The sequence below is a fragment of the Phascolarctos cinereus genome, unplaced genomic scaffold (genome assembly GCF_003287225.1).
Source record: "Phascolarctos cinereus isolate Bilbo 61053 unplaced genomic scaffold, phaCin_HiC Scaffold_4;HRSCAF=312, whole genome shotgun sequence".
NCBI classification, from domain to species: Eukaryota; Metazoa; Chordata; class Mammalia; order Diprotodontia; family Phascolarctidae; genus Phascolarctos; species Phascolarctos cinereus.
Window position 1 is genome coordinate 212,448,047 of NW_027555847.1, and position 24,252 is coordinate 212,472,298.

Consider the following 24,252-nt stretch of genomic DNA (forward strand, 5'->3'; position numbering starts at 1 on the left):
GTGCGTGTCTGTGCTCCTCTGGGAGTGTGTGTGTGTGATGCCAGGTCTAGGTCGGGGGTGGGGGCATGTATGCGGCCCTGGAGGGAGGCCTGAGGACGTAATTGTGTACGTGGGGAGAGAATGGAATGGAGCCCCCCCCCCGGTGGGCTCCACGTGGGGTGTGTGGGGACCAGAATGCGGAGACAGCCTCTCTGCTGGCCTGGGGGTGCCCCGCACTGTGTGCAGTGTTTGACGCCAGTATATGTGCATAGTTGGGGGGCATGTCTGGGGACCCCCCCCCGGCCAGGGATCACCCCAGAAGAAGGGGGACGGGCCGGTAACCTGGGGTTTGAACTGAATGAAAAGCTCAGTGGGTCCTGCGGGAGAAGGTGAGTGCGTGTGCCTTCCCGGCGGTCTGGGGCAAGGGTCAGCCACATTTGGTCCGGAGGGGAGAGGAGGAGAAGACCAACCCCATCCCCTGCAGCCTCGCTCCCAATCACAGGCTGACCCAACAGGTGGAGGGAGGGAAGACCAAGTGGCTGGTTGAGGGCGCGGCTCCTTTAAGACTCTCCTCCTTTGCTCCCGCCCCCTTTTCCCCTCCCCCCGCTTCGGCGGGCGAGTCGCCGCGCCGGGGAGCAGCGCCACGTGACCCCCAGTCTTGTGACCCGCCTGGGAAGCGGGAGCTGTAGAGGCAGCCCGAGCACTTTGGCTCGGGGTGGGAGGGGTGGGAGCGAGTACCTTGCGCGCGCTCCAGCTCTGCCCAGCCCAGCCCGCGAGAGGGAGAGCACGCGCTCGCGCGCGCCACTCCCCCTCCTCTCCGAACCCTCCTCACCCCCTGCTTCTGGAGTTCGAAGGGCTCGGGTCCTGTCTGCCGGCTCCTCCCCAGCCCCCGCGCCCCGCGCGCCACGCCTGCCCCTGCGCGCGTGCCTGCCTAGCCGCTCGACTTTGCCTCTGGCCGCGCCGCTTCGCTGCGGGGAGGGCGACCGAAGAGCGGGAGGAGGGAATCCCCCTTTTGGCCCGGGGGCAGGGGGCGGGGGGGAGTTGCGTCCGGGCTTTCCCTTTGCTGCAACCTCTGGCCGCCGCGAAGTTGAGAGGTTCGAACCCCGGAGGAGGAGGAGGAGGAGGAGGAGGAGAAAGGAGGAAGCAGCAGCAGCTGAGGGGCTCGCTGTCCGCTCCAGCACTTTTTTGTCCCCCCTTTCATTTCCCTCCCCTCCCCTTGCACCATGGATAATAAGCCTCTGCTGCAGGATCGACCACCTGCCTACAACCCGGAGGCGGGCCAGGGCGACTACGCTTATGGGCGACACAACTACGGGGCCATCCCGGTCGCCCCAGCCCAGCCCGGGCTCCAGCCGGGCTTCCAACCCGGTTTCCAGCCCGGCTTCCAGCCCCCGCCGCCCTACCCGTACAGCGTTGCAGGTGGGTCCCTTTTCCTACAATGCTAGGGATGCAGCCCCGGGCTCTGGGTGCGGGGCAGCAAAGTTTGCGATCCGCGAATCCCTTCCCTCCCCCACTTCTTTAGAGTGGGTGGGGTCACAGGTGGGTGTCGGGGATGAGTGTATAGGGGGCCTTTGGGAGAAGGATGTGATTTATTTTATACCGGGGTTGGGGGGCGTCTGTTGAGACCCACAGGGACTCGGGAAAAGTCGGAAACTTGGTTTTTTTTTTTTCAGGTTAACTTCAACCCCTCTCTTCTTTTCTTCTTCCCTTCGGAGATACTCAGGCTTCAAAGTTTCCTCTTTTGATGCATCTGGAGTTGCTAGACCTCTCTGCCTAGCTGCATTTGTCCCTTCTGTCTGCAAGACCTGCAGGCAGCCTGGGTGCCTGAGGCCAGACCTCCTTGCCTGGAAGCTTTCCAGGACGCCAGGGGACAGGCTGTTTAGGGAAGAAACTTTGAAACCTTGTGGGGATGGTACAAACAAACCCTTGGAATTATGCCCCTTATTACTGGGTAGCTAGCTGCTGTCGCTAGTGCCTAGAATGCACTCTAATCTCGCCAGAGCTATCTTATTTTTGGTTTGTTGTGTGCCCACTTCTGTGTATTATGAGGTGGCAAGACACTTTTAAGTTGGTTAAGGATTGCAGACCTCATTCTGCGCTAGTAACAAGACGGCTGGGTTGCAGAAGTCACTTGTTTCAAGTGGAAATTATTTATTAGCAAGTGTGAATAACACCACTGGCTTGTAGAATATCTGCTTCTGTTGCCAGTAAAGGAATTATTCATAACAGTCCTAAAGAAATATTGAGAAACCAATCTGGGTACTTGGGCCTACAGTGAGGTGTTTCACTTTTGAAACGCTTGGAGTAAGGTTAGAGTTAACAAGTATTTCCTTAGTGTGGCTTTGGCCTGTGCCTTCTGTTTTCCTTCCCGCTTTGTTTCTGGGACTGGAAGTTAATATTCTCCGGAGCTCTTGGAAGAAAGAACTCCTCCTGTATGGTGAACTCTCTAAGGGACAGATCCAGGTTGTGGTTTATCCCTGTTATTTGTTCTCACTGCTACCAGTTTACTCCCACTTCACTGCTTACAAAAGAAGGGAAACCCAAATCAATTCTCATTTTCCTTTTCAACTCCAGAAGTCTATTTGGTAGAGAGGAGGATGAAATTGTTTGGACTAAGTTTTACTGGCTTCTGGGTACCAGAATATTAATAAAATTCTGGCTTCTGGGAATTTTAGTTAGTATTTGTATTGTTTCTGATCTGTCTGGTTCATTGAGAGCTGACATTCGACAAGTACGAGGTTCCCTAATAGCTTTCATGTGGGTAGTTGTTACACTAACAGCAGATTTCAACTTTATGCCCTCTTGTAGTTGATGGCCTTTATAAAGTTGCTGTGGCTGAAAAAAAAATTCACCTGGTGGCCAACCTTCTGGTGACAAGCCTTTCCAAACTTAGCTGGGCTGTTCCTTCGAGGACAGCCTGTTAACCCAGCCTTTCCAGCTTGGAAGGACCTGCCAGACAGAGCTTGTGCTCTCCTGGCAGCCTTAGACAACCCAAGGTCACTACCTATGCCACACAGAGTAGGGCTTTAGTAAAAGCTTTGCTTAATATGGTAACTATTTTAAAGGATTAGAAAACATGCTAACTTTATTTGAGTGCTGGGTTTGTAATTTCAGCATACTTGTATTACTGAATCCAGGGTTTCTAAATTTTGCATTTGTCTCTGTATGGTGATGGGGAAATAAATACTTGTCCTTTTCTGGTGTATACTCTCTATAAGACTATTTAACTTTCAACCTCCCTTTACTGTGCCTGGAGATTTTAGTTGTATTTATGGTTCCCTTTCAAGCCCTCTAAGGAGAGAGCTAGATAGTGAAATTATTAGAGTTTGCCTCAGTTCATGGCTTGAAAGAGTGCCCTTTTCGAGGTGGCTGTCTTCCTCTTTCTTCACCTTGTTTTTACTACTCGGGTTACTGTTTAACCTGAAAAGTGAACCTGAAGTCAGATTGGTAAGCTCTAGTGACACATCCTGTCACTATTTGAATGCAAATGTAAGATAAACTTTAGGCTGCTGGTTAAAATTGTGATAAATAGTCTTTGAATCTAGCTAAAGTGAACCTTTTAAAAGTAGTTCCTAGGGAGTCAGTTGTGCTGCTGCACTAACCTGGATACACTTTAAAAAAATGAGTTAGCCAGCTCAAAAGAAGCCTGTTACTGGATCAGATGCACGTGCTGGAGTGCACCTGAAACTTTAGGTAATACTTTTTTTGCTAATAGGTGCTAATTAATGTAATGATTTTTGTGTCATCTATCCCAGAATTGTGAGGAAAGCTGCTTCATATATCTTAAAGCATTACCATGATGTTTTAAGTTCTTTGCCTTGAAATTATGTGTTGTCACAGACTTAAACTCAGCTATCTTCTGTCGTGGTGATGAATGTTATATAAAGCCTCATGATTTCCACCTATTGTTTTATTTTATTTTTATTTTTGTTAGTAATGAGATACTGCACAATATGCCTATTGTGAGACATCTTTCTTTAGAAACTACCATTTTTACTTTTTTTTCCTCCCCCAAATAAAGGTAAGGCAGATTTATTTTTTTGGTCTTTTACGATTGAATTTTATGAAATATTCATTTTTTTTTTCCCCTTTCCTCTTCCCTTTCTTTGGATGTGATGCTTGTTCCTGACAGGTCGGTCTGGATCCTACAATATTCCATCACAAAGTGTGTTCCATCCCTCCAGTGCCATAGTAGTTGTTGGAGGCTGTCCAGCCTGCAGGTATGGTAGCTCTATCTACATTGAATTATTATTATTTTTTAAGAGAGTGACTTCTTATTTTACATAAATTTCCCCTTCTGTTCCAGTTTTCTTATATATTACTTCCTTCTGTGTACTGTGTGATCCAGTGACACAGGCTGCCTTGTTATGCTTTGAAAATGATGCCCCAACTCCAAATTCCTCCATGCCTGAAATGCTTTTCCTGCTTACCTCTGCCTCTTTGTTTCCTTCAGAACTCTGTTCAAATCCCACCTTCTTCAGGAGACATTTCCCAGTGTTGTTTTCCCACCTCTTTTCCATTCCCCCAAGTGCCTTTTCTCTGAGATTCCCTGCCATATATACTATGTGTATCTTTGTTTTGTGTGTGTGTGTGTGTGTGTGTGTGTGTGTGTGTGTGTGTGTGTGTGTGTGTGTGTGTGTGTCTTTCCTTCCCCCTCTTCCCACTGTGAGCTCCTTGAGGGCAGAGACTGGGATTTTGCCTTTATATTCTCAGTGCTTGGTATAGTGCCTGGCATATAGTTAACACTTAATGTTTGTTGATTGACTGTTGTCTAAAACCAATTTAAACACATTCACACAAAACCTAACAGATCAAGTTATTTGGGGGCATAGGGACACTAAGGTATAACTGCAAATAGATAGGTCTTAATTTTTGGGGAGATTATTAGTAGGAGAGGTTGATATAAGTGATATGTAGTAATAGGAACAGTTGAGAGAGAGTTACTTTACTCCATGCCTCACCCTATTCTTTTAATTTGAATTGATGGATGATTTGGCAGCCTGTTTAGAGAAGAGGCAGACCATCTAATATGAACTCCTTCAACTTCTTTCTCTCCATTTAAGTGTTACATTTTCTTCACTCATCTTCTTAGTGTCACCTTTCCTTTCCAAGGCTTACTTACCTGCACATGATTGTAAATCCATCTTTTCTCCTTTCCTCTTTCTTGCAAAATGATTCTCCCTCCACTGATGCCTCTGCCTAAAAATATGCTCAGGTGACCCTTATTTTCTTCCCTCTCCAAATCTCCTTCTTGACTTTCTTTCCATTTATTGCTTATCTTATGTATACTTCCTTGCTGTTACTTCCTGACTACCCACTCATCCCACTGCATGCATTCTTTCTTCTGCCTTCATCAATCTACTGAAATAGTTCTTTCAGAAATAGCCATTGCTGTCCCGATAATCAAAGTTAACAGGACTTTCTCAGGCTTCATTCTTTTTGATTTGTTTGCAGCATTTGATACTTACTACCCCTTCCTTTGAATTTTCATCCCGGGACTTCCATGAAACACCTTGAATTTTTCTCCTTTTGCTTTTCTGACTATTAGTCTAGTCTCTTTTTAGTGACTCCTCTTGCATTCCCTTTAATTCTGCTCTTGACCTTTCTATCTCTTTACTTTTTCCTCCTAGACAAATACATCTACTTAGCTATTGATTATAGACATGTCTCCTAAATTGATAGCTCTAAATATCAATCTTTCATCTTGATGTTCACATTTGCATTTCTGATGGTTAGCAAGACAAACAGGTAGAAATAGCCTGTGGGCATCTCAGCATTATTTAAAGAGAGCTCATCCTCTTTCCTTGCCTCTATAAACCTGTTCTGAATTCCTTTTGTTAATGGCACAATCACTTCTCTAATTTTGCCAATGAAACATCTCTTTTCTCCTTTCCATTCTCAATGCTGTCTTAATTGAGTTTTATACTAATCTCATGCAATTGTATCAATGTCTTAATTGGTCTTCCTGACTCCCAGTCTTTGCCCCATAATCCATCTTACATGCCAACCTTTCTAAAGCATGATTCTGATCATGTTACTCCTTTGGTTAAAATCTTTCAATCACTTCCCCTCCTTATAGAATCAAGTCCAAACTCTTTAGTATTGCATTCTAGGCTGTCTTTCAACTGTCTCTTATTCAGGTTGACTTCTTTATCTTCTGTTATTTTCTTAAACACATATAACTTGTATGCTAGTCAAAAAATACTTATTCTTTCTTGAATGTCCTTGCATTGTTCTATCTTTTTTCGTTTTTTTGTGCTTTTTCCTCTGTCTGGATTGTCTTTTTTCCTCTACTCTGATGTGGTCTCAACCATCTATCTACCTTTTCAGTTCAGGTGCCATTTCCTCTATAAAGCCTTTTTTGCACCAGCCATGGTTAAACCATGACTTCTCTCTATACTTTTTTTCTCCTTTAAAATTTTTTTTCAGTTAATGAAGCATTTATTTTCTCAGTTCTCTCATTCCCCTCCCCCCTCTCTACCCATAAGGGGAAAAAAAAGAAAACCAAAATTCTTATAGCAAATTTTATAGCAAATATTCATATTTAAACAAAACAAATTTTCACATTGGCCACAAATAAAAATAGATGTTTCTGCATCTAAGAATCCATTATTTCCGTCAGGAGATGGAAAAAAGGTATAATCATTAGTCCCTTGGACCAATATTGGGTCATTGCATTGATCAGAGTTCTTAAGTTTTTCAAAATGGTTTGCCTTTACCCTGTTGTTTTTATATACATTGTTTATTTGGTTCTGCTTGCTTTACTCTTCATTAGTTTACACAAGTCTTCCCCAGATTTCTCTGAGGCTCATAATTTCTTATGGTTTAACAGTATTCAATTATATTCATATACCATAATTTGTTCAGCCATTCCACAAATGGACAGCCCATTAGTTTTCAGTTCTTTGCTACCACAAAAAAACCACCTATATAAATATTTTTGTGTATGTGAGTTCTTTTTGTCTTCTTTGATCTCTTTGGGGTATGGGCCTAATGGTGATATAATTGAGTCAATACACAATTCAGTGACTTTTGGGGCATAGTTCCAAACTGATTTCCAGAATGGCTGGACTGCAGCTCCACCAACAGTGCATTAATTTGCCTGTTTTTATGCAGCTTCTTTTTAACATTTAACATTTTCCTTTTATGTTAACTTTGCCAGTCAGATGGGTATGTTAGATTTTTTTTCTGAATTGTTTTATATTTGTTTGTGTATATATCTTATTTCCCCTCCCCTCCCATTCTTTCTGTTTTGTTTTGTATTTTTGTTTTGGCAGTTGGGGTTAAGTGACTTGCCCAGAGTTACCCAGCTAGTGAGTGTTAATGTGTCTGAGGCCCAATTTGAACTCGGGTCCTCCTGACTCCAGGGCTGTACCACCTAGCTGCCCCTAAGGAGTGAAAGGAAGGCCGCTAACATGTCGATCTTCTCTTTTTTTTTTTCCTGAGGCAGTTGAAGTTAAAACTTGACTTACTGAGGGTCACACAGCTAGTAAGTGCCAACTGTCGGAGGTTATATTTGAACTCAGGTCCTCCTGACTCCAAGGCTGGAGCTCCATCCACTATGCCACTTGGCTGCCCCATCCCCTCCCATTCTTGAAGGAAGAAACTGTGAAGCTTTGAATTTCCAAGACATCTTACAGAGTGCCTTCTGTAGTAGGCAAAATGCTTGTTCAGTGTAATTGAAGTTATTAACGCCTTTCAAGAATATCTCATTAAGGGGCAGCTAGGTGGCGCAGTGGATAGAGCACCGGCCCTGGAGTCAGGAGGACTCTGAGTTCAAATCCAGCCTCAGACCAAACACTTGACACTAGCTGTGTGACCCTAGGCAAGTCACTTAACCCCAATTGCATTTAAAAAAAAATTTTATTAATTGTTCCCATCTCTTATTTTTTGGTTAAGTTCAGTAAGCTTCAGTTCAGCATTATTGGTGTGATTCTGGTTATTTGTACTTTGTCACAGAGGAGTTAAGAAATGTAAATATTTTAGTCAGGATTGCACCTTTTTCCTTCCCCTATTTTTGGTTCATCTAGACATCTCAGGAAGCTCTAGAAAACTCTCTGCGGGAAATAGTTCTCACATTCTCTTCAAAACATTCTTAAGTTTTTTATTGAAATGTAATTCTTTGATAAAAGTGAGGAAACATATTCAGGTGAGATGTGTTTAGGAAATATTTCTGACCCATTTTCAACTGAATGCAAAGAGAGAACTTAATGTGGTGGTTATTGAAAGTCACCTATCTATCATAATAGGTATTGACTTTTGGAAACTGTTCCATTCATTTGGAGAAAAGTAGGAAACCCCACATTGCTCTGTGTTGTTATCTGTGGATATACTTCATTGCCTTGAACAAAATCCTAAAAATATGTTTGTGATTTGGAATATATGTGTGGCTCTTTTTTGCAGTACTAATGATAGGTAATGTTTTTAACCAGAAATCAGATGCAACTTTGGAAGCACTTCTTTTTTTCCCCACTCTGGTAAGTATCTAGTATGTCAGTGAGGTTATGTTAGTAAACACAGATATAGAGGTTAAAAAAAGTTTGTGGTAGCACCCACTATTTAAGGGAAGTGAGTGAATTGCTTTTGATTAAAGTGATTGTGTGGGTTAAGAACTTGGCTTTGTGGCCCCAGGAGACTTGGTGTAGGGATGGGTGAAATAAAGTAGACCACAATATGGTTCTATTATGTGATAAGATGTTCATTTCTTTGAGTTTTCTATATAATTGAGTCAAAAGAAGGCATTGGACTATTGGCAATTATATTTCAATAGATCTGTGGTCCATCAACTCAGTTATTCTCTCTATTGGTGCAAATCCACATCTGTCCACACCTGTATGGGTTTAGAAGCAGCTGGTGGCACAGTGGATAGAGTTCTTGATCTGGAGTGAGGGATACCTGAGTTCAAATTCAGCCTCAGGCACTTATTAGCTTGTTACCCCGGAACCTCCTTCTGCCTCAGTTTCCTCAGGCTCATAACCTAGGTGTTGTTCTCCACTCCTCATTTATTTCCCCTCAGACCCCCCAAATCCAATCTGTTGCCACGGTCTGTCAATTTCACCTTTGCAGCCTCTCTCCAATTCTCCCTCCCCTGTATCTCCCACACTGACACCAGTCTCTGGTGTAGGCCCTCATCACCTCACAGCTGGGCTGTCACAGTAGTCTGCTGGTGGGTCTCTCTGCCTCAAGTCTCTTCCCACTCCAATCCCATCCTTCATTCAGCCACCAGAGTGATTTTCCTAAAATGCAGGTCCAACCATGTCATCCCTCCTACTAAATATTTATTTTATCCCCGGGGGTCAAATAAAAAATCTTCTGTATGGCGTTTAAAGCCCTTTATAACCTAGCCTTTTCCCACCTTTTCAGTCTTATACCTTATTCCATCCCCCTGCTCCATCACCACGCGCGCGCGCCCCGCCCCCCCCCCCAATATTCTTCAAACCAGTGCCTCTGGCTTCCTTGCTGTTTCATGAATGAGACCTCTATGTCTCTCAGCTCTGGGCATTTTCTCTGCTATCACACATTCCTGTAATGCTCCTTATCTCTGCTTACTGGCTTCCTTTATTTGTTGTTCAGTTGTTTCAGTTGTGTCTGACTCTTCCTATTTGGAGTTTTCTTGGCAAAGATATTGGAGTAGTTTGCCATTTTCCTTCTCCAGCTCATTTGACAGATGAGGAAACTGAGGCAGACAGGGTTAAGTGACTGGCCCAGGGTCACACAGCTAGTAAGTGTCTCAGGCCATATTTGAACTCAGGAAGATGAGTCTTCCTGACTGCAGGCCTGGCACTCTGTGAATTATGGTGCCACCTAACTGCCCAAGGTTTCCTTTAAGTCTCCCTTTCCCAACCCCTCTTAATTCTATTGCATTCCCTCTCTTAATTATTTCCTATTTTTCGTATATTTAACTTGTTTGTATATGCAGTAATTTATTTGTTTGTTGTCTCCTCCTTTAGATTGTGAGCTCATTCAGGGCTGGGACTGGCTTTTGACTCTTTTTTGTATCCCTAACACTTAGCATTGTACCTGGTGCGTAGTAGGCACATGATAAATATTTATTGACAGCTACTCTCAGGGTTGTGAGCATTAAGTGAGATGATAATTGTAAAATTTGTAACACAGTGCCTGGCACATAGTTTAATATAGTAATTTAATAAAACAATAATTTCATAATAATGGTTTAGTAAATGATTGTTCCTTTTCTCTTATAAGTTTTGTTCAGAGAGGTCCTGTGCCTAATGTTCTGGAAATCATTCTCTAGGATTTTTATTATATGGAGGCCATCGTAGCAGTCAGTCTGTCCATCTGTTCACTATAAGATTGGGCTACCTCCTTTTCCAGACCTAAATTTCTATTATTATGTCTTTTTTTTTTTTTTTTGGTTAGGCAGTGGGGTTAAGTGACTTGCCCAGGGTCACACAGCTAGTAAGTGTTATGGGTCTGAGCTCTCGGATTTGAACTCAGGTCCTCCTGAATCCAGGGCCGGTGCTCTATCCACTGCACCACCTAGCTACCCCCATTATTACATCTCTTTTGTGACTCAGTATAATTGAGAACTCTAACTCTGCATTACCTAGTTAAAGGCTAGCTCTGACTGTTCTAATACTGAGACTTTAGAAAAGTTTGAAGTTAAGGTCAACCGGAAGAGAAATACTCAGGTGAATGGATAGTACTGGGGAGATGGGGAAATCTCTTGTTCTGGAAAGCTTTCTGGGGAATATTTACTGAATACTTTTAGAGATATGACCTTGAATGAATTGAGCGTTTATGTTAAAAACATAAATTTTCCCTAAGGGGGAATATATTCTGGTATAAAGTACAATAAAGTTGATTGATGTACAATCAGTATGGGTATGTATGATTACATTGTGATAGTCAAATCATTTGCACAATAATCAAGGCAACTTGAGGTGAGGGTAATTTGAAATTTCACAATCCAATTAAATTCTTGTTTGGCTTTGAAATACTGTTAGAAAACTTCAGGGGCTTACCCATTTTTAATTTAGGCCTTGCCTGAGGTTAATGTTAGTGTGGAGTCTAGGGATAGTTGAGAGTAGGGGGGTGGTGATGACCTTCCATAGTAAGTTTGGGAAGTTCAGAAGAGGATATGGGGAACATAATACACTGTTTTGGATACATCGAATTTGAAATGTCTATGGTACATTCAGTTCAAGAGATCTAATAGACAGTTATATGAGATTGTAGCTCAGGAGAGAGCCTAGGACTGGATGTATAGATCTGGGAATCATCTGCAGAGATGATAATCGAACCTATGGGATCTGATGAGGTAACCAAGTGTTGTAGTATAAAGTGAAAAGAGAATTGGGCCCAGAGGGGGCAGTGGTGGCAAGGGCTGGGGGTGGGGGGGCAGCTGCTGTTAGTGGGACTGATCTAGATGAAGGACTGGGGGAGGTGGCTTGCTAGAGAAATAACCTCAAGAGTCAGGAAGAACTGGGTTCAAGTTCAGCCTTTGACATATACTGGTTTTGTAATCCTGGGCAAGTCACTTTTTTGGAAGCTAAAATTAAAACTTTTTTATGTATTTAAACAGAAAATCTTCATAAATAAATATTTCTCTAGCCTGAAGTCCTTTACAGACTTTCTCTCTTTAAAAGGAAATATGTCAGAAGTCAAGAACCTAAGCTAATGTCTCTGGGTAACCAGTTGTTTGCTATTAAGAACGTGAGAGTTCTGACCCACCTAAGGTTGTATAGTGACTAACTTTTGGGGCGTAGTTCCAAATTGCTTTTAGAATGACTGGAGCATTTTACAACTTCACCAGTGGTGGTTTAGTGTTCCTGTTTTCCCAAAACCTATACAATAGTTCAGATTTCCTTTTTTTGATCAGCTTTGCCAATCTGATGGATGTGAGGTGGAATCTCAGTTCCTTTGATTTGCATTTCTCTAATTGTTAGTGATTTGAAGCATTTTAAAAATATTGTTGTTGATAGATTGGATTTGAAATTGTCTATTCATATCCTTTCCCCATGTATTTCCTGGAGAAGGACTCATATTCTTATACATTTTATTCGGTTCCTTCCATGGATATGAGACTGTTATGAAAGAAACTTGTCGCACATTTTTTTTTTACCCCCGTTACCTGTTTTTGCCTTCTAATTTTAACTGCATTCGTTTGAATAGCTTCTTAAAAAATTGTGAAAGCTTTGGTGGGAGGTTTGTATTGATTAGTTCCTATATTGTTGGAGATGGAAAGCACTTCTTGTCCTTTTCCTCCAGATGCATTGGATTATGTAATCTTAGAATAATGAGAGTTTATCAAGGATCTGGCTTATACAGCTCACAAGATATATGTTCTTTTAGTCAGATGAATATTGCACTAAGTAGTTCTTATGAAGACAGATTTTTATAAAATAAGTGCCATATATTTGAGGTAAAAATTTGAGACCTACGTTCTAGGTAATCAGACTCTGAATTGCTCTGCATTCCCTTACGTAGTGAGCCTGAAGGATAGTTTGGCAGTGGAAGGGGAAAAGTTACTCATTCCCCTCACTTTCCCCCCTTTCCTTTCCTTGCTTCCTCTCATTTTTAGCAGATTGTTTCGGTAGTTAGTTCTCGATTAAAATATGTGAGTGTGTATGTGGAGGAGGGGACTACTATAAGAAGGAGGGTTGGCATACTAGCAGAGGACCTAAAATATCAGGGGAGCAGAAAATAATTACTTGTTTTTGGTGTATTGTATCACCTTTCTCATTCGGAGTAGTCCTTCTTTTTATGGTTTGAAGTTGTGAGGAACCCTAGACCACTGTATTGACTTTTTTTTTAAACCTGGGATGAGTCTCAGTTGACGGAGAGGTCATCCTCCTGTCTGAAGATAATTTTTTTCTGCTTACCTTTGTCAAGTTGAAAGTAATTCTAGTTAATTCCTTAGTATAAGGGGGTTGTACTTTTGTTGTTAATCAGCCATTTTAGTTGTGCCTGACTCCTCATGACCCCATTTGTTGTTGTTGTTGTTGCTGTTTTTGGTTGGAGATGCTGGAATGGTTTACCATTTCCTTCTCCAGCTCATTTTATAGATGAGAATACTGAGGCAACTGAGGTTAAGTGATTTGCCCAGGGTCACACAGTTAGTGTCGGAGGCCGGATTTGAACTCAGGAAGATGAGTCTTCCTGACTCCAGGCCCAGCACTCTATCCCTTGCACCACCTACCTGCCCTAATAGTATTTTATATAGGACTTTGCTATAAAACTATAAAAACATAATCTGTTCTTGAACTTCCTGTTACTTGGAAAGTTTGCTTGGTGGTATGGGGGTGAGAGCAGTGTTGGGTGGGTTTTCTTCTAATAATAAGCAGTATTAATTTTGGTTCATGTAACTATGCCTGGCCACAAGTTTTCTCTGAGCTCTCCTGGCTGAACTTTTTTGTCACCAGCTGCTATTCAGCCTTGACTAAATGCAGAGAGAGGATAATTAGGTATTGCCAACCCTGCCTTGCCAACTTCTGAAACTAGCAGGACCAGTAGAATCTTTTCAGTTGAGAGGCATTACAGGGACAGGTTGCTTGTTCTAGAGTTCTGAACCTGTAAGTTAGACCTGGGATTGCTCTCAGCTGTTGTCTCTCTCTGTCACTCTCTGTCTGTGTCTGTCTGTCTGCCCATGTCTCTCTCTCTGTCTCTGTCTCCCCCCCCCCCCCCCCCCCCCGAACAGAGCACTGTGTTCTCTTAAAGTCTCAGCTGGCCTACTATTTGTGTGAACCTAGGTTATAGGTCTTTTATTTGGGTTGGGTATGGTATATGTATAGATTTCATACTGAGTTATTTGTGTTTGGGGTTTGAGGCCATCCTCTGTACTTGACTGCTCTTAATCCAGTTGGTCTATCTGAGACTGCCTCTTCCATTACTGTACCAGAATCCTTCTGGGAACATTTCATTCTTTCTAGGACCACATCCTTGACAGTTACATACTAAGCAAGACCCTGTTCCTATCCATCTGGGCTTTGTTTTTACTAAGGTATTGCCATACTAAAAACAGCTTATGGATTTTAAGTCCAAATGATTTGACTCGTATAATGCTTTATTTTTTTTTAGGTAAAAATCTTGAAATAAATAGCATAACCAACATCTTTTTTATTTGCTAAGGGAAAAATATATGTGTATATGTATGTGTGTGGATATATGTTTACATATACACATAAAATATACATATACACACATATATATAATACACAGGTATTAAAAAGTATTTTGGGGCAGCTAGGTGGCACAGTGCATAGAGCACCGGCCCTGGAATCAGGAGGACCTGAGTTCAAATGCGGCCTCAGACACATAACACTTACTAGCTGTGTGACCCTGGGCAAGTCACTTAACCCCATTGCCTAGACCAAAAAAAAAAAACCAACCCATAAATTATAAAGTGCTTTATAAGCTAAGGTTTTAAAAAATACAATGAAAACATTTCACTAATTTGGACATTATTTCTACTTTTACCCTTTCCACATTGAGTAATGCTTTTCATGTAACATTAGTTGTAGGGTCTTTCATGTAATTCAGAAAAACAGGATGATGATATCCTAGGAATAAAGAATCTTTGTGTATAGGATATAGGTTTTATAACCTCAGGTGTTGGTAGACAGGGAAGATTTCTAATTTTTTTCTTCAAATCTGTTTTATTAATTTTATCTTTAGCCTGGTAGTCGTAAAAAATATATTTTTTTCACTCTGATTTTGTTAAGGAAAACAGTTGAGTAAAGAATTTAATAAACAATAAGATAATAGATTTAGTGCTGGAAGGGACCTCAGAAGCCATCTAGTTAGTCTACGTCTCCTTTCTCCCTCATTTTACAGTTGAGGACATGGAAGTCCACAGAGTCTAAGTTACTTTTGCCTGTGTTTTGACCCAGCTAGTAAATGCCAATGAGGGGATTCCAGCCCATCTTTAATGACTCCCAGATCAGGCTCTGTTCACTACATTTCTATAGTTTTCCAATTTGTATTTGACCACTTATTAATAGAAAAGAAGGAAGTATATTTTAACTTTAATTATTTGATTGCAATATTGTCAGAATACTGAACTTAAATTGACAAAATGTATATATTAGACCTTTTCTCGGGACTGGAATTTCATTAGTATATAGATGTACTTGTTTGGTACTTAAATTTATTTCCTGTTAAGGCTCATAGGAAGTGGTAGTAAAATAAGCCCTCAAACCCTATCACTACCCTAGGAAGTGGGTAAATTGGTGAGAAGTCTCAGAGACTCACTCTCTCTCTCTCTCTCTCTCTCTCTCTCTCTCTCTCTCTCTCTCTCTCTCTCTCTCTCTCTCTTTCTCTCTCTTCCATATCTCTTTCTCCACTCTCTTTCCCACCTCCCTTTTCCCTCTTCCCATCTTTCTCTCTCCCTCCCTTCTTCCCTCCCCCTCCCTCCCTTCTTCCCTTCCCCTCCCTCCCTTCTTCCCTCCCCCTCCCTCCCTCCTCCTTAACTAAGCAAAGGTACCTTGGTTTTCAGTTGTGGTTTTGAGGGTATTTGATGTTATCCTCAAAAAGTGTACTTTAAACAAACCTTTTGGGATCAGTTTGTACTGTTGCAAGCCTTGAGCAAGCATGGGTGTTTTCTTTTGCCAAATGCTTCTGAGTTTGTGATAGAGATTGTACCTCTATCTGCCTTCAGATCTCTTTGGGGTAAATAAAGGATATTTTACTAGGATTATCCATCATCTAAGCCACTGGATTTGTGAAAATGTAGCTCTTATGGCTACACTGTAATGCTGCTATTTTCTACAAGCAGCCTTATGTGAAAACTTATCATTTTGTAGTTATATATCATTATGTGTATCCATTTTAATTTCTCTTTGCAGTGCTTCATTTGTAAATGCTATCTGCAAATGACTGGGTCTGTTCTGTCCCAAGTTGGGAGAAAAAGCTTCTCATTTGCATATATTTTCTGCAGATAGGTAGAGCAGACCTACCTGTAGGTAAGCTCATTGCTACTGTCTCCCTCTAACCCATTCAACTCAAGTCCAGATTAAAAAGTTTTGTATGCTGTTAATAAATTAGCTCATTTCCTATTTTTCCCATATCCTGTTATCACCTATTCATTTGGCTCCCTGCTCTCTGTGTTGAGAAAGTGAGAAACATAAAAATTCGTCTTGTTCTTTAATAAGATTCTGATATTTCAAGTCTCTTAGAGGCGTTTTAGTTCATATAGTTTAAAAAAGTTTAAATTATATTTTGTTTTATGTTCATGGAAGATCTGTCTTCTCTCCCTCCAACCCTTCCCCGTTCCCCAGTTTCCTAATCTGTAAAATGGGCATAATAATAGCACCTACCTAATAAGCTTGTTCTGAGGATCAGATTGAGGTATTTGTAATGTGCTTAGCAGAGAGTGTGGCACATGGAGTTGCTTAAATCCGTGCTTCCTGCCTTCCTTGCTTGCTTCCTTCCTTTCTTCCTTTCCCCCTCCCTTTTTTTCCCCTCCCCCAGAAACTTTTTCTCTACTGGTTGTTCTCGAGCCTCATTTTATGCATCTTAAAAGAAGAATTTTTGGGGTATTGGTGGTGGTGATGGAATAGATCTCTGACTTTACCATTTTTAAAATTTTAAGATTTGTGATCTATGATTTGGAGGTGCAATGGGGTAAGGGGGAGGTTCCCTGAGAAGTATAGATAAAAAATGATTTCTCTCTGAGAACAAGCTTTGAGCTTGTAAAACTTAGACCTAATAGAGGTATAGTCTGATCACCTGAACACCTGTAGGCAGCTGTCAGATTATTGTCCTGAGTCATACTGCAACTCTAAAAATGATCCAACCTATTACTTGAAGGAAAACAAACTTTTCTCCTACATTGTCCTTTTCATTCAGTGTCTCCCTAGTTTGAAATAACAAAATAACACAAATGCCACATTCCAGAATAGCAAAATTTAATAAGTTGAAAAGGAATCCTTTTTTCTGTAGCCCCTGCCTTGATATGTTCATGATAGAACTGCTGATTGGAACACTACAGACCTATGGCAGGTCTGTCATAACTATTTCAAAGTAGGCACGCCCCCAAATATGACCAAAATAATGTTTTCCAAATCTGGGGTAGCTAGTGGGTCCAGTTGCTTACTGGGCATTTCCTTCTGAATGGGTAGTGGGGGAAGGGGGAAGGAGAAAGAGAGAATTTATGTTTGTGGATAATAGCTTCCCCAGACTTTCATGGCATTAATGCTTCCCCTTTTCTCTAGTCTTCTTGACAAATAAATATTGTCTCAAGTTCAAGCATGGTGTGATGGAGAAGCTTGTTCTGTTACCTAATCAATGGATTCTCAACTTCTTCCCCTTTCCAACAAGGCCATAGACCAAAAATCAAAGCAAAAAATGGGATCCTTCACTGTTAGCTATGGCAAACTTGGCGCTTGGCCTCCTAGGCTTTAAGGAGGTCAGAGACTGAAGGACTTGGAAAGGGAGATTAGAGAGAGGAGGAAGATGATGGAGACATTTTGTCCCTGATAATTGCTTACATAGTTGTCCACTTGTGACTAAGAGTGAGGGGGCAAGGGGCTATTCGTACCTGTGGCTTTCCTCAGGAACAGAAAGCTCAGACTGAGTCTCAAAAAACTTGACCCCTTAAAGGCCCAAAAGACATTTAGTGCTTTGTGGAGATACAAAGATCAGCCCATCTTCTATATGTGTTCTATTCCTGGAGATGGTAGATATGATTTTCATTATGAAGTAGTTCTTACCTTGGGCTGCTTGGCCACCCTTTTGAAAGTTGCCTTGACTCCTCTAGCTGTTAATTCCAGGCAGAGGAAAAGGCTTACTATATGATATTAAGGATAGGGCTAGATTGGTGATTTCATTGCTCCAGGGGGCTCCTGGGAAACTTTTCTCTACCAATGCATTTACAACTCAACGTCTTTCAGAACTGCCTATAATGTATTTTTAAAAATCTATGCAAAAGGGGCAGCTAGGTGGTACAGTGGATAGAGCACCGACCCTGGAGTCAGGAGGACCTGAGTTCAAATTGGCCTCAGTCATATAACACTCACTAGTTGTGTGACTCTGGGCAAGTCACTTAACCCCAATCGCCTCACTGAAACAATAAATTAAAAAAAATCTATACAAAAGAATATTAAAATTCAGATGGCTGCAACAAAAAGGTATTTCAGGATGATTGACCCATTTGGCCTTAGGGTTATAGACTAAAAGCTCTAAATTTGGTCTTCAAGTGAGGAAAGCATTGATTTATGTGAAAATGATAGAGGCTGTACTCTTGTTAATTAAGAACAACCAGTAATGTTCCTTTGTAGTTTGTCAGCCTTTGTCAAATATCTGTCCCCCCTCAGCCTGTTCCCTGTTTATATTCAGAATGAATATAAACCCTACCCTTCTGCTATGACCTGCCTTCCAGCACACAGATTATCCCTGGTATTCTTTCTAGGGAAGTTCAATAGGAAGATAAAAATTTCTGCGTAGATTCAAGCTGACAATTGTATCCTAAAAAGACTCCTGGGGAATGAAGGGATGATTTTTGTATTCGATCATCCCATGAACCTTTATGCTACTTATTATTTTTATATTATTTTAGTTGTTGCCACAATCTCCTACTAAAGTTTAGGTCGACGGTCTTGGATAGATTTGCAAGCTCAGGTTAGGGAGAGAGTAGCTTTTGACACCTGCCTGCCTCTGTGAATTGGATGACCGCAGTGAGAATGTCCTGATGTGTGATACTTTGTGTTGGTCCTAGGTCTAGGAAGAAAAGAACCCTCTTTTTAACAAAGTGCATCTGCCAGGGGCAGCTAGGTGGTGCAGTGGATAGAGTACCGGCCCTGAAGTCAGGAGTACCTGAATTCAAATCCGGCCTCAGACCAAACACTTGACACTTACTGGTGACCCTGGGCAAGTCACTTAACCCCCATTGCCAAAAACAAACAAAAAACCAGTAAAATAGTGTATCTGCCAGGGGCATCCTGTGATTAATTGGTTGAATTTCTGAATTCAATTCTGAATTGAGGATTAGGTTATCAACCTAAAGCTGTAATATTTTTTTGGGAAAAATTGACTGAATCACTAATTGGGCACATATATATATACCCCCCCCACACACATACATACGTGTGTGTGCATATATATGTATGTATACAACCATATTTGTTTGGAAGAAATTAATAGTGGGAAAGGGAAAAAAAAGAACTGTATGTTGTGGGAAATGTTATAGCCCCTGACATCTAGGAATTTTTATTTTTAGTGAGAGATGTGATTTATTTTGATATTTGGGGTGAGAGAATGACCTAAACTCAAATAGAAACGGCTTCTTGAGAGCCAAATATTGACTTAGAAAACCACAAATGAGCATTATCTATATTATGTTGTATTTTTGTTTATTTTGTTAAACATTTCCCAGTTGCATTTCAATCTGGTGGTGGGGAATCTGTGCAGTTTGACATCTCTGACCCAAAGAACTTGAGCCCTTCCCTAAGCCCTTATGATGGCCTCTTAGCAAGAGACCTGGGTGTGCTTTTACTTAAGTGCATCTAGTGGGTTCTAAAATCAGGTGTCTTAACTTTTTTTATGTCTTGGACTCCTTTGGCAGTCTGGTGAAGTCCACGGATCCCTTCCCAGGAGAATGATTTAAATGCAAAAAATAAAACAAAAACTTACAAATAAAACCAATTACATTGAAATCCAGTTATCAAAATATCGAAGGGGTTGGAGGAAAACCAAATTCATGGACTCTAGGTTAAGAACCTTCGTTCCAAGGAAAAGTTAACAGTTAATGTGGTAGTTCTTGCTTCTGTGTTCTGACTCAAGGAAAGAGAGGGGTAGGCTAGGGATGTGTTCTTTGTGTGGGAGAAGCCCTATTTTTAGCCTTCTTCTTGGGAAATAGTAGCAGCAGGTTTGACTTAGTGGGAAGACTGTGAAGTAATAGAAATGCTGTCCTTATTCTCAAGATGCTTACAGAGTATTGGGTAAGATAGGACAGACTCAGATTGAGGAAGCTCAGTATAGTGGAAAGGATGCTTTCTTCATTTCTGCCTGTTGAAATTCTGTTCTCCAGTGCAAAATTAAAATGTCAACTTCATGAGGCTGTCTCTGATCTAGTTAAAAGACATGTGTTCTTCCTATAGACTCTTTATGCGTCCTATTTTAATATCTGAACTCATTCATTTCTTTCTTAATTGTGTGTGTTCTGTTGATTTCTCTAGGTGCTGCTACCATTTAAAAAAATTTGGGTTAGTCGATATTTTGTTAGTTTCGTTTGAATTTTTTTCCTGTTATCATGAACATTCAACAAACTTGAATATTTCATGAACAGACATGGACATTTCATTATACGGAAGAGGATCATCTATAAAACTTAAGTTCTGTTATTTATAGTTCCTGAGAATCTCTTGTGTTTCCCCGGGAGGCTTTTTCTTCCATCCTTAGTTGGTAGTTAAAAAGAAAAAAAGTGCATGTTAAATTTGACATGTTAGTAGCAGTGTGGGCAACTAGGTGTTGCAGTGGATAGAGTGCCTGGCCTGGAGTCAGGAAGACTCATCTTCTGGAGTTCAAATCTGGCCTTAAACACTTATTAGCTGTGTGACCCTGGGCAAGTCACTTAACCCTGTTTGCCTTGGTTTCCACATCTGCAAAATGATCTGGAGAAGGGAATGGCAAACCACTCTAATATCTTTACCAAGAAAATTCCAAATGGGGTCACGAAGAGTTGGACAGGACTGAAGACCACTGAACAGCAACAGTAACAACATTGCTCTGCTTGTTTGTATCTTCCCCTGAACTTTCTTTTACCCTATTTGGTGCATTTTTAATGTTTTATTGTTGTCATCTTTTTTTTTTTCATCACTAACACTACCTACTACCTACATAGAAGTCCTCCTCGGTAACAAATAAAAATCAGCACATTAACTGTGTCTGAAAATATATGTCTCATTCTAGTCTATTATCTCTGCTGAGAGGAAGGGGGCGTGCGTCATCATCAGCCTTCTGAAGTCATTGTGGATTGCTGCATTGGTCAGAGTTTTCACATCTTTCGCTTGGTTTTCTTTAGAGTGATCATTGTATAAATTGTTCTCATACTTGCTTACTGTACTCTCTACTATCAGTTTGTACAATTTTTTCCAGGTTTCTCTGATTCTTTTTACCTTGAATCATTTCTTACAGTACAATAATGTTCTGTTATGTTTTATGTATTATGACTTGTGTCCGACCCTTCCCCAGTTTTAGTTCCCACTTTCCATGGCAACCACTTTGTTTCTAGTTCTTTGTTACAATAAAAGTTCTGCTATGCTTTTGCACACACAAATCCTTTCCTGCTGTCTCTGCTGTCTTTGACATCTTTGGAGTATATATGCTTTGTGAGTATCACTTGGGTCAAGAGGGCAGGTAGGTGGGACTGTGAATATCACTCTGGATCTGGAGTCAGGAATACCTGAGTTCATAATGTCTCAGACATTCAATATCAGTGTGACTTTAGCCAAGCCACTGTTTGCTTCAGTTTCCTCATCTGTGAAATGGGGATAATAGTAGCACTTACTTCCTAGGATTGTTGTGAGACTCAGTTGAGATAATATTTGTAAAGCTCTTTGCAAGTAACATATAAATGCTAGCTCATCCTCATTCTCATCAAGGAGTATTATAACAGTTCAGTGAATTTTTGGGTAACTTTTGACAATTTTGTCTCAAGCCACATGATCATGCCTAACTTTTCTCTGAACTTTTTGAAGTTTGAATTTCTTAAAGGCTCAGATAGACAAAGACATTGGACCAGCAATGTCTTCCTTAGTTATCAAAAGCCCTACTATGATATAGCCATTTTCTCCTAAGATTCTGTGTTACTTAAACTGTACCAACAAGCTCTTCTTTATTGACTGGAATCAGATCCAAAGGCGCACTTCCCCTGATTACTTCCTCTTCTTTCTAAGAGATGAATGTGTCAGATTTTTCACTTGTAGCAGAATTGCCTGGTAGTTGAAGTTCCTCATCACTGATACATTTTGCTTCTTTCAGTTTTGTGATCTCTGAGAACTCATCAACTATTTTTTGTGCTAGGGCAGTTAATTTGTAATACATTCCCACACCACATCAGTTTAGTTTTTCTTCTTGGAATCTCATCCAAAAGGTCTCCATGTTTCTTCTTCTCAAGTTCGTGGATTTCCGCCCCAGTATATGTAATTTCTTAATTTTTTATTATGAACTAGAAAATCATCAACAGACATGGAATTACCATACATAGAAAGGTCAGAAAATGAAGATTGTACATGAAACTGTGAGTCAATTATATATAATCTAGCCCTTTTAGTATACGTTAACTTTAACATGATTAGTACCAATATTGTCTTGCTTCACGTCCCTCTCTGAATCGCATTGTGGTTTCCTTTGTATTTTAAAGATATTTCATTGATGCTCTTTGCTCTCAATTTATTTTTGGCATCACTGTCACTACCTCTTCCACTTTCCCCTCAGTTTCTCCTTTTTACCCCTCTGACTCCCACAAGCTCTCCATTGTGATGAAAATTTAGTCAAACAGAACATTTGTGTTGTGGTTCTGTGAGGATTCTACACCTGTAGCCCACACTTCTAGACCAAGAAGTGGGAGGGATGTTGTCATTATCAGTTTTCTAAAGTTGTGATTAGCTTTTGTTTTTCTTTAGAGTGTTGTTACTGTAAAAAATAGTTCTTTTCATTCATATCTTGCTAAAGTTCTCTGAATTTGTCCATTTTGTCATTTATATATCTTCTTCATATAGACTTATAGAATGTTAGTGTCAAGTATAATCCCTGTATTTTACAGATGAAGAAATTAAAATGCTTTTTCCTTCTATCAGCTTAGTTTCTTTTGTAACTTAAAAAAACTTGTAAAAGGTTTTTGTTTTGATTTTTGGACTGACCCTGTAATTTAATTGGTTTTTGTTTTGTTTGTTTGTTTGACTGGACCTTGATTTCATTAGTATAAGGAGCTCCCTGTGAAAAAATTTCTTTGTCCCTGTAGATGAGTACCTACTCTGATTTATAGCTTTCCTTGGGCCAGTGAGAGATTTTTGACTTGCTATGAGTCACAAATACTGTGGGAGTTGAGATGAGATTAGACCAAAGAGGACTTTGGATACTAGTAAGGAAAGCTTTATGGAAAAGGTGGGACTGGAAATGGGGGAGATTTTAACATGAAAAAGGAGTAGAAAAAAGGTAGTAGTAGTAGTAGTAGTAGTGGACAGCATTAGAAAAGTCTTAGTGTTTAAAATGGAGTATGTGGGGGCAGCTAGGTGGCGCAGTGCATAGAGCTCCAGCCTTGGAGTCAAGAGGACTTGAGTTCAAATATGGCCTCAGATATTTGACGCTTAACTAGCTGTGTGACCCTGGGCAAGTCACTTAACCCCCATTGCCTCAGCAAAAAGCCCCCAAAACCCCCCCCAAAAAAACCAAGTATGATGTGTATAGGCGTTGAGATGACCTCCTGTAGCAAAAGGGTTTTTGTTGGAGAGTCAAATTAGATAGTTTGAAATTGAGCTCTGCACTACTGACAAAGCCTCTTTGATGCTTTCCTTTAGGACAGTCTATTACAAGATGATGGTATTATTCTAGTCAAGTCTTTGGGACAGTCTTATTAGAATATTGGACATTGTTTTAGGATACTTGGACAGTATCCAGGTGGGGTAGGGAAGTAGTTAGTTCTTTGAGGAAAGCCTTCCTAATTGCATGTTCCTGTTGACTGGAAGTGCCTAGTCTATTATGCACTACTTCTAATTCTGTTGAATCTTACAAGCTCATAATCACAAGTCTTTAGTTACAGAGAACTAATATTGCTAAATTTTAATTATGAAGCAGCTAATATTTGTAGGTGTTTGGCCAATCCTTTGGCTCATCTGCCAGGGCAGATTTATTTGTGCGCTTCTTTTAGCTGACTGTGCAATAGACACTCAAATGTTTATTGAATGTATGCTGGTCATATCATTGCTGACAAGTAGGGACAGACGGTGAAACGAAAGTGGCTTTTGGGTGTCCTGTTGTTTTCACTTACCCCTATTTTTGCCCCTTCAATAGTAGTTTGTACTCTAATTGAACCTTCACCTTTTGCTCATATTTATATCAAGCATGTGAAATGATTGCCATTCTTAGTTAATAAGTGCCAATTCCTTGTTATTTATTAAAAGTACTGAATCAAATAAAGTATACAAAAATTAGTTAATATCTTCACTTCCCTGTTCCCCTTCCTCCCAAAAAAAAAAGCCCAAAGCACCCAACACACCTTTGACTTGGGAGAATAATTCTTAAAGAAAGGGGGAAAAAATGCTAAACAGATTCTTGAGAAAGCTTTTAAAAGAAGACCTTCACGTTAAGATCGTC

The 24,252-nt window shown here is 40.7% G+C and overlaps 1 protein-coding gene across 1 annotated transcript in view; it reads left to right on the forward strand.

Annotated features, from left to right (window-relative positions):
• The first annotated feature begins 662 nt into the window (after nt 1–662).
• The window catches only part of BRI3 (brain protein I3), a 39,226-nt gene continuing 15,636 nt past the window's right edge, over nt 663–24,252 (forward strand). The window contains exons 1-2 of the mRNA XM_020965295.2: nt 663–1,398; nt 4,112–4,199. Of these exons, the coding sequence (XP_020820954.1) occupies nt 1,203–1,398; nt 4,112–4,199 (284 nt within the window). The 5' untranslated portion in view covers nt 663–1,202. The remainder of the gene's footprint in view (nt 1,399–4,111; nt 4,200–24,252) is intronic.